General features: G+C 42.7%; 2 protein-coding genes across 3 annotated transcripts; one reads left to right on the forward strand and one right to left on the reverse strand.

Moving 5' to 3' along the window:
- Positions 1–282: 282 nt before the first annotated feature.
- On the forward strand, positions 283–1,879 carry LOC144082201 (small integral membrane protein 19-like). Its single transcript, XM_077609155.1, has 3 exons — positions 283–587; positions 1,339–1,463; positions 1,554–1,879. The coding sequence occupies exons 1-3, from the start codon at positions 454–456 to the stop codon at positions 1,610–1,612; spliced, it is 318 nt and encodes a 105-aa protein (XP_077465281.1). The 5' UTR covers positions 283–453; the 3' UTR covers positions 1,613–1,879.
- Positions 1,880–1,918: 39 nt separating this feature from the next.
- On the reverse strand, positions 1,919–9,731 carry LOC144082197 (5'-3' exonuclease PLD3-like). Of its 2 annotated transcripts, none has more exons than XM_077609150.1 (12): positions 9,384–9,731; positions 8,904–8,990; positions 7,350–8,234; positions 6,776–6,954; positions 5,803–5,983; positions 4,682–4,796; positions 4,289–4,416; positions 3,640–3,831; positions 3,429–3,568; positions 2,567–2,732; positions 2,358–2,457; positions 1,919–2,285 (listed from the first exon to the last, which is right to left on the reverse strand). In XM_077609150.1, the coding sequence occupies exons 1-12, from the start codon at positions 9,525–9,527 to the stop codon at positions 2,083–2,085; spliced, it is 2,520 nt and encodes an 839-aa protein (XP_077465276.1). In that variant the 5' UTR covers positions 9,528–9,731; the 3' UTR covers positions 1,919–2,082. The 2 variants fall into 2 exon arrangements, with proteins under 2 accessions (XP_077465276.1, XP_077465277.1); XM_077609151.1 differs by lacking the exon at positions 9,384–9,731 and adding an exon at positions 9,142–9,364.
- Positions 9,732–10,267: the final 536 nt, after the last annotated feature.

The following is a 10,267-nucleotide window of genomic DNA, read 5'->3' on the forward strand; positions in this document are numbered from 1 at the left end:
TAGCCACTTTCTTTTGCAATGAAATTACTTGATCACGAATGAGGTACATGTAGTATAAAATGTGTTGTCCAACGATTCCACGGCAAAGTGAAGGGTTATTAGTACTATTAGTAATGATATCTGACGTCATCTTTCTACGACAAGTGTCTCTCTGAACTCCCACCTTTGTTCTAGGCACCATGCTACAATATGATTGGCTACAAGGGAGGCTACTGTTTCAATATTATTGGCTGCTGCATCCGAGTAATTCACGCTTTACTAGAACTTACTCGCCTCTTCGAGTGCAGCAGCCAATCGAATAGCAGCAAGCAGGGTCTCGCGCAGTATATACACTGAGATGCATCACAATCACGCCATGCTAGCTAGTAGCATACACATAAATAATTCATTGTACCAGTATTCTATGTTATCAGTATAATTCATCATCTATTGGAACGCTTACTTGGTGTTGGAATGGGGGCTCATGGCCTTTTAGAAAATGAGCCCGAGTCTATCGACTATACTGTTCACGAAGCTTGGAATGAGGCGACCAATGTTTACCTGCTGGTTATCCTGGTTAGCTTCGGCCTGCTCATGTACGCCAGAAAGTGAGTGGCACATTTTTTAAATACATATATCCATTTTTTTTAAAGCTCGTGCCGTGTTCACTGTAATACTGTACTTTTGAAGGAATTTTTAAATAAGAATAACATTCCTGGTTTTAACGTTAAACATGACAATCATGCTACTGCCCCCTGCGATGTAAATGATTAATCTGAGTGTTTATAATTTCAATAATTATAAAACCAATCTTTGCCTAATGTAATCTGAATTCATAAAAGAAATATGGAAGCGAATTTTATACCAAGTGGAAAGGGCGATCAAATAAACGATAATGAAGAATCGTGCTATAAAGTTACTGTTACTTACTCAGGGGTGGCCAAACCGGTCCTCGAGGGCCGCTGTGGGTGCAGGTTTTTGTTCCAACCGATCCAGCCCAGGCACTTTGACCAATGAGATTTCTGCAGAAAACAAGAAGCACCTGACTGCAATCCACTGATTGCACTTGTAGGACACCAGATTGGTGAAAAGGTGTCCTCTTGATGGGTTGGAATGAAAACCCGCACCCACTGCGGCCCTTTGTGGAATAGTTTGGACAACCCTGACACATTGTCAAACCCCCTGTAAAGTTACTTTTATTGTGATATTCTGGCCAACTGAGCATATTAAGATCTTTGGTCAACTGAGCATATTAACCTCTTTGGTCAACTGAGTATATTAAGCTCTTTAATGAATGTAAGACCATTTTCTTCAGTGCTGCAACCAAATGTTAATTTTTTAAAATCTTATGTTTTGCAGAAATAAACGGAAGATAATGCGAATCTTCTCCCTGCCTCCCACCATTGGAAGCAACCCGGAGCCCAACTTCTACGACAGCCTGCAGAAAGTCCGCCTGAGACAACAATTGGAAATGTATTCCATAGGTAGTTACCAAGTTTTCATTCTCAGTTAAATTGTCTTGCGATATAAAATTTCAGATACGTCCTAACCTAATGCCCTGTACTTTGTTTTAGCCAGAAAATATGATCAGCAACAGAGCCAAGCAGACAGTGTCCAGCTTTCCATGGAATGAAAAAAAAATAGGACAATAACCAAGATTCATCCTTTCAATTGGCCAGCTTTTTCTGTTGCATGGAGATTAGATGTGGAATGGACATTTTAAATTAGTGACATGCACTACTGGGGCTGTATCATGCAGAGTACTAAACAGTGAGGAAAACTTGGATGTCCTGTCAACTTGTATATTAGATGTGCTTTATATAAAATGTGCTTTATTCGGTCATATTTTGGAATTGAAACCAAAATGTGTTGTTTTCATTAAAATATTCTTTTTCATTTATTACGCATGACATTGTTTGATCAAGTGAGATGAGAAATGCCCTTTATCAATTTCTTTAATGCATTATCAGCTCCATCAGGATATGTGCAAACAAAGTTTTTAACCAGGACTTACTTAAGCAAGGGTTGGGGGATTAGCCAAAAATATACAAATTTCTCCAGAAAATAAAATAAGCAAAATGTACAAATCCAAATTTAAGCTTGTCAAAGCGATTTGCGAGGGCAGACTCGAACGTCGGCGGTTGAGAGCGAGCTCGAGTAATGGGACCTCCAATCTCGGAGGAAGAGTTCTTCCGCTTGGCTCTGCAGAGTCCGATGGCCCGGTTTGACCTCGGAGTCGGTCTGGTTCACCACCAAACCCACTCCCGCCGTCTGGGTGAAGTAATTCTCCGACCAGTTGGATGTGCCTATGCGTGGAAAAATGTTTTGCTAATGTAATCCGCAGGAATGTCTGCATTAAAAGTAGAACCAACACTGACCAATATAAAGAACTCTGTCTGTGACCATGTACTTGGCGTGGTTGACTCGGGCAAAGGGGATCTTCATCTGTTCTGCTGTCGAAGGAACTGTGAAAATTTTCTGCGTAGAAACACAAAAAGTTTCAACTTAAGAAGCGATAATTTGAATGTCCGTGTCGGAAAGAGAAAATCGGTGGTGGTTTTCTGTAAGATTTGATTTGACTACACACCACTTCAACGTCACACTTAGTGGAAGGCCGGTTAAGAACCAGCAGTGATTGCAGAAAGGTGAACATGGCGGCGGGCGAGTGCTCCCAGCAGCTGACCAGGAGACGGATTTTCACGCCTCGGGTACAGGATGCAGCGCGCAGAGCGGAATCGATGGCGGGCCAGAACCTGAGAACAGGACAGCGACGGTGAGACAATCAGTGGTGAACTATATGTATCAATACATCAACAAATAAGGGTTTTCATAGGCAATATTATGCATTGTGATGAACAAACAAACTTAAAGATTAATTCCATTTTAACTTTAACAATTAGGTTGACTTTTTTCACTTTCATGCATAGGCAATATTATGCATTGTGATGAACAAACTAACTTAAAGATTAATTCCATTTTAACTTTAACAATTAGGTTGACTTTTTTTCCACTTTCATGATATTTAACTCGGTTCTGTTAGGGCGGTAGTTCTTTCACTTGACTATGGCATGGGTAGTCTGGTTTCGATGTGATTTTAAGCGTGGGTGATTGTTTATTTCATTGTGCCCTGCGATTGGCTGGGATATTAATTCATTGCCAGCCACTGAAGATTGATGTTCAATTGATTTAAACTGGAAGGATTGCTTTGGAATACATTTCAATGCTACTGATGGCAACCTGTCCATATTGAAAAGGTTTTTAAATTAAACAAATAATTGAAGCGTTTCCCCTAAATTGTTAAAAAAAAATGCACCTTTTTAAAAATCTTGGACAACATAAATCGTATTTCAATTACTTTTCAGTGTGAAATAGTCAAAACACACCATTTACTTTTGCGCGCCCCCGCCAAAAGACAAGCTTTGAGTGTGACACCCGTGTCTTAAATTCACCTGAGTGGCTCGGTGAACTCTGACAGCGGAAGGTAGTCCATGACGGAGATGAAAACAAAGTCCCGGGCGTCGTCAATGACGGACAAGATGGTGGCCAGGTCATCCGAGCGTCCTCGCGCCGAGATCTGCGGAGGGGCGCTCTACGCGGACACACGAGCCGAGTGGTGACGGATCTTTTGGGAATGAGTTTTAAAGTGATGTTTATACTCACCGACAAATACACTCGGGCGGCGACTCCGTTGATGTTGAGCTGCAGAGGATGCTTGGAGCTGGACAGGGCGGTAAAACGAGCAGGCCAATACAGAGGCAAGGACCCGTTGAGGCTCCAGTACATTTCAAAAATGCGAGCGGCGTCTTGAGCCAGGCAGGTGCAGTCCTCCACGGCCACGCCCACTTCCTTCACCTGTGCACAAACGCCACAGATATAATTCCATTTGGACTAGAGCCGCAACTAACGATAATTTGCTCGATCCACTCCTTGAACAATTCATTCAACGATTAATCGATTTGTGGGATTAATGGCACTTTTTTGCAATTACCTTCACATTAGAATACAGACGCTCCCCTACTTACGAACGAGTTAGGTTCCGAGCGATTGTTCATAAGTTGAATTTGTTTGTAAGTTGATTCAGTGCTATATTTTGTATTATAATTTATGTTTAAGGCCTATATAAGTATATTGAAGGTTTATATAAGTGCATTTGTATGTTTAAGGCTTGTATAAGTAACACGCATTGGTACGAGTCGTACGGTGTTTGTAAGGTTTTTTGGGGGTTTGTAAGGGGAATCATAATGGTTTATAAGGGCAGTTATCGGCAGAGGTTGACAGGTATGCAATAATCCAAGTTTTTCACTTTTACCTGAGTCAAAGAACGCCAGTCCATGTTGGCACTACCTAAGTAAAAGTGCTTCTTGTCAATCACCAACAGCTTGGTGTGCAAGATGCCTCTCGTTAAAGACGTCAGATCCACCTCCCTGATATTGGCACCTGAAAAGTAGCATTTGATTAATTATTGTTTATGAAAATTAAACCATTATGATTTGGGTGAACACAGTGACAACAAACCCCCCAAAAACCTTACAAACGCCGTACGACTCGTACGGTGTTTGTAAGGTTTTTTGGGGGTTTGTAAGGGGAATCATAATCATTTATAAGGGCAGTTATCGGCAGAGGTTGACAGGTATGACTTTCTGTTGGAGCACTAGGGGGGATTTTGTTATTGCGATAAAAATTTGATAATAACATGATATACCTGCTGCAGCCAATTCTTTTGTGTCTTCAGTCACACTTTGAGGGCCGTTCACGGCAATCTTGAGCTTCACGCGTTTGGACGGGAGCTGCTTCAATTGCTCAAACACCTTCCTGCCCTAAAAAAAACACACACACACACATTCACAACATTGGACAGGAGAGCGGGGCTGACTGTCACATGATAATGAACCAGTGGATCTATAACACAACCCACTACCACCACTACAGCTCTATCTAGTGCAAGGGTGTCAGACTCGGGTTGGTTCGCGGGCCGCTCTAACGTCAACTTGATTTCACGTGGGCCGGACCATTTTAGATATAATATTTAGATTTTTTTATATAAATGGATTCAAAGAACTGGATTAAAAGCCTCAGTTTTTTATAGATCTAAAACAATGTTTATTTTAGCTTTTTTTAAATGTATTTTTAGATTAAAAAAAAGGGGAAAACAGAAAAAAATGATTAAAAAATGACAATTATTGATTTAAAAGGGGGAAAATCAGGAAATGTAATATACATCTATACTCTTCATTTTAATTTGATCCTAAAACAGAAAGTCGGCACTCATGATTTACTTTCCCGGGCCACACAAAATGATGCGGCGGGCCAGATTTGGCCCCCGGGCCACCACTTTGACACATGTGATCTAGTGGATCGATAACACAACCCACCACCATCACTACTACTACAGCTCTATTTAGTGGATGTATAACAACCCGGGCGGCCCGGTGGTGCGAGTGGTCAGTGCGTCGGCCTCACATCTCTGGGGTCCAGGGTTCAAATCCAGGTCAGGTCCACCTATGTGGAGATTGCATGTTCTCCCCGGGCCTGTGTGGGTTTCCTCCGGGTACTCCGGTTTCCTCCCACATTCCAAAAACATGCATGCTAGGCTGATTGGACACTAAATTGCCCCTTTATGATTTTTCTAAAATGGTTGCATCTTTGTATCATTTTTAATGCTAATGTTTATCAATGTAAAATGAATGCTTTATTCGGAATGGCTGACATTAAATGATCAGGTTTGCATTTGATCTTCTAATCAACCTTTCATTTCCAAATGGATTAAACGCTTATCGCTATTAATGGTTGTAAATGAGTTAAGATGAGATATTCTCGTCTTACCTGAGCATCGTCCGTTTGGGCAAACTCTGAAAGGTTGCTCCGCAGCGACACGTAGAAAGCGGCGATGTTGACCGAGCTGTTGGCCTTGTCCAGAAGCCTGAGCCAGTTGGCTGCTGTACTCTGCTGGGGTGAGGGGCTGGATGGGTACAGACCTTGGGGGATACTCTCTACCAGATGAACTCTAAACGTAGACAAGTCCAAATGTTATGATCTTAAACTCACTCACTATCAGCCCACACATTTATGTAGGATTCACTAGTAATGTCCCAATCCACTATACACTCAGTATTGATATTGGATCTGACCAATTGATTGCATATTTTTGGTCACATCGTTCCAAATCAAACCTCTAGGTGAAAATCTCAGTGAACTACCATATTTTCCGCATTATCAGGCGCAACTCAGACTTTTTTTTTTAGACAATTTTCTGAAAACTACTACTGACTACTACTGCTACTATGATTACTACGACGACGTCTATTACGACTGACTACTACTACGACGTCTATTAATACTGCTACTATGACGACTACTAGTACTACTACAGCTCTATCTAGTCGTATGCTACTACCACCACAGCTCCGAGTGAATGTATAACAGAATTCCAATTTTTTTTGCAATAAACATTTTTTTCTGTTATTGATGTAGAACTTATTTGTTGCACTTATTGCTCCCCCAATATGTAGTTTTAAAAGTCTTATTATAGGCGGATTTTAAAACGATTCGGCTCATAAAAAGCGTGTTAATTTATTAAATTGTTGTTGTTTTGAGTCATTTTCAATCCTAATGTTTATAAATGTAAAATTTGTGTGCTACTTGGAATGGCTTACTTTAAATGATCAGGTTTGAGTTTGATCTTTCAATCATCCTTCCATATCCAAATGGACTAAAGGCTTATTGCCGTTAATGGTTGTAAACGAGTTAAGACGAGATATTCCCGTCGTAAAAAAAGAGAACAATCCAAATTCCCCACCTGCAGTCTCTGCTACATTTGTCAGTGATGGGGCGCATGCCCTCCAACCAGTGGAGTTCCATATGAGCAGCGAGCTGGCTGACTGACACGGGAATGCCGAAGCGCCATGCGTGCAGCCCGAGGAGCAACAACGTCGCCGGCAGCAACAGGCGAACGAGGAGACTGCCGCATCCGGATCCCTGCCAACACAGAGTTGGAAATCCACAACAGCTTAGCTATAAGAATGAAAACCATCTTGGGAATGTGTTAGCGTTCCTAAGCTATTTCTGAAGGGTGCGGGGAAAAAACTTCAACGATCACAAGACAATTTTGCCCTTGGCTCTGTAAACCTTTGCACAGTAGACTAACATTAAATGCGGTTCAAACAAGATTAACTTCCCCTGTGATTTCTATTGGAAAAATCTGATTCACCAAATGACAACAGATTTCTTCTGTCATAGTCCCACCGCAAAATCGGGTATCAATACATTTGTGATCAAATATCAGTATCGAAACTTTTCTAATGGTCAACCCAGGCAAAAAAATGTGAATGTGTCACTCTTATAAGGTCAAGCTAAACAGCTAGCAAACTCACTTTTACTGACTTGGTCAACTGAGCTTCGGCAGGCTGCTCTTCGCTCTTCTCCACTGGATCGGCTGACCTGTCGTGAATTTCGGCATCTTCCTTTACAGCCACATTGTCAGCCTCACTGTCTATTTTGCCCGCTTGCTTCTCAATCTTCTTCTTCATCATCATATCGCCGCAGTCACCCATCGCCAGGTCATCCTCGCTATCCAAGTCCGATAAACCTTTGAAGCTCCTGAACTCGACCGCGTTGGGGTCTTCACTCTCCCATGGTGCCTTTTCGTTCATGATAGCCTCAGTTTGGATTGCATCGGGTATGCAAGGGAGCTTTTTGAGCATTTCCACATTCTTTATCGTAAAACAAGGCGCCTGTTGCTCTTCTTCCTCGGTTGGATTATGACTGACTAGGTCCGCAAAAGGATTGTGACACAAGGAACCGTCAACAGTGGTGTATTGACACATGTCGTCCTCTTTATCGAGCTTCTCCTCTGCTCTCAGGGCAGGCCTGGGGTTAACGATTAGACCGGATTCCAGTCCCTCAGACCATCCTGGGTGTTTGGGGGCACTTCCTGTAGCCATTTCTGTGCCGCTCAACGAGCCGAGGCCCTCAGAACCAATTCTTGGCGTGCGAACTGTTGGCGGGGGGTAAGCTTTTTCACGAGCCTCGGGTAATTTGGATCGTAACGTGTCTGCGCTTGAAGGCTGCGCACCCGCCGAAGGATCTTTTTTGGAGAAGGGCAGTTCGGGGCTCGCAATGACAGGCCGCTTCAGGATAGTCGGGATGCGGGACGCAAGCTTTGCACTTTTGCGGCTCGTGTCTTCTCTCTCCTCAAATTCTCTTCTGGCAGCCTTATCCCCGAGGCGTTCCAGCAGAATGCTGCAATGCTTCAGACCCTAAAGAGGACACAGAAAATGTGGGGGGGGGGGACTATGAGAAGGCTGTGTTTAGGCTTTTGGAAATCAATATATTGAGTGGCGACCATTTTCGCAATTAAGGGGAATTCTCTTTGGAAAAGGGTTGTTTTAACCGGTTCGTAGGGGACGACGGATTCTAGGGTTGCTCTACTATGATGTAGAACACATGTGTCAAAGTGGCGGCCTGGGGGCTAAATCTGGCCCGCCGCATCATTTTGTGTGGCCCGGGAAAGTAAATTATGAGGGCTGACTTTCTGTTTTAGGATCAAATTAAGAGTGTCCAATCAGCCTACCAGGCATGTTTTTGGAATGTGGGAGGAAACCGGAGTACCCAGAGGAAACCCACACAGGCCCGGGGGGGGGAAATGCAAACTCCACACAGGTGGATTTGAACCCAGGACTCCCACTGTGCGGTCGACGCGCTAACCACTCATCACCGGGCCGCCCCTACCTTCACATGAAAGTGGTCCAAAAAGGCTATTTTCTGTTGTCAACACAATTGTTAACATGGAGAACATGCAAACTCCACACAGATGGAGGTGACCTGGATTTGAACCCAGGACCCCAGAGCTGTGAGGGCGACGCGCTAACCACACCTTTCACCAGGCCGCCTCAGGATGTTTGTATTCCAGTTAAATGCAACAATACCGTGTCATCCGTCTCTTCTTCCCCATCAGTCTGCGATCTTTCCATCTCTACACTTTGTACAATGTCAGAGTCGGAGTCCTCTGAATCCTAAGGCAAAAAAACAAACAAACAAAGGGGTCAGAGGGTCAACAAGACCAAAAAACACATCAAACAATGAATGCATCGACGATAACTCGCTCAGGCAACGAGTCATCCTAGCCACGTTTAAAAAAAAACGTGCAAAGAATGAAAGACCTACCATGACGCGGCAACTTGCGCGTGCTTCACAGTCAACAATACAAAGCTGGTGACGATCAGCAAATGCAATTCGTGGATAAATAAGATAATAAACCGTTTGTTCCTCCTACTCCTCTTTTTTTTGCCTTTTAATTTCCGGCAAAATCGGCTAGCGATGCTACCGGGCGCGTCAACGAGGAAATACGTGGCTCATTGTGAAGTCGATTTGGAAGGGAAGCGGAAAACTTGAGTAATTTTACTCACTGCGTACGTTGGTCTCTCCTTCTCCTGTAGGCGGCCGAAGGACTTCCTCCTCACCTCGGATGTTTTTTCTACCGTTTCGCTCTCCTCCTCGTCTGCTGCCTCAGCAAAGTGCATTGATTTTCTGGGTCGCAAAACCATCGGCATTGTTGGAACCCTAATCTTTTAAAAGATAAAAAATAATACGGGGTGCGACGACGAGTGAGGTGAACACACTACAGCTAACGAACTAACGCGTTGACTGAATATATTGCTGTTTTGACCCGATGAATTGGAGTTCAATCGGTTTAGTTGTCACTTTGTTTCGCAGTGTGTATAAACAATAAAACTGAAGAAACCGCGAATTCCCGTCATCCCTGATTGGTGATTGGATTCAAAATCATAAACTCCACCTATCACAGGTGACGCATGAGACGTAACCCGGAAATAGCTAAATTGCCGATTTTTCAAGGAGTTATATTTACATTTTTATCCACAACAAGGGGTCAAAAGTCACCCGAGGGAGTGTGTATTTTCTATGTCCCTGCAATAAATTAATTTCAACATTGAGTATCAAATAACGTGTTTTAATTATTATCTATGATACATATTTTCTATTCTTACTTTTTGAATGAAAGTACATTTTCACTCACTACCCCTCAAATACACAACATTGGTCAATGTTCCTGTTTAATTCCTTGTATGGCCAAAAGTTAAAACGTATCGTAATAAGAAATATTTTTGAAAGCACCACCATTTTTATATTTGCAAATCAAAAACGGGGGAAAATTAAAAGTTTTTGCGTTCATAGTCTTGGTTTTTTTCGTTAAAAAAACGCGATTTGCATTACGGAAAACGGAAAAGCGAGATTTTTTTTCGCGAATTATATTAAATAACCGTTTAGTTAA

This window comes from Stigmatopora argus, chromosome 9, assembly GCF_051989625.1.
Source record: "Stigmatopora argus isolate UIUO_Sarg chromosome 9, RoL_Sarg_1.0, whole genome shotgun sequence".
Classification (NCBI taxonomy): domain Eukaryota; kingdom Metazoa; phylum Chordata; class Actinopteri; order Syngnathiformes; family Syngnathidae; genus Stigmatopora; species Stigmatopora argus.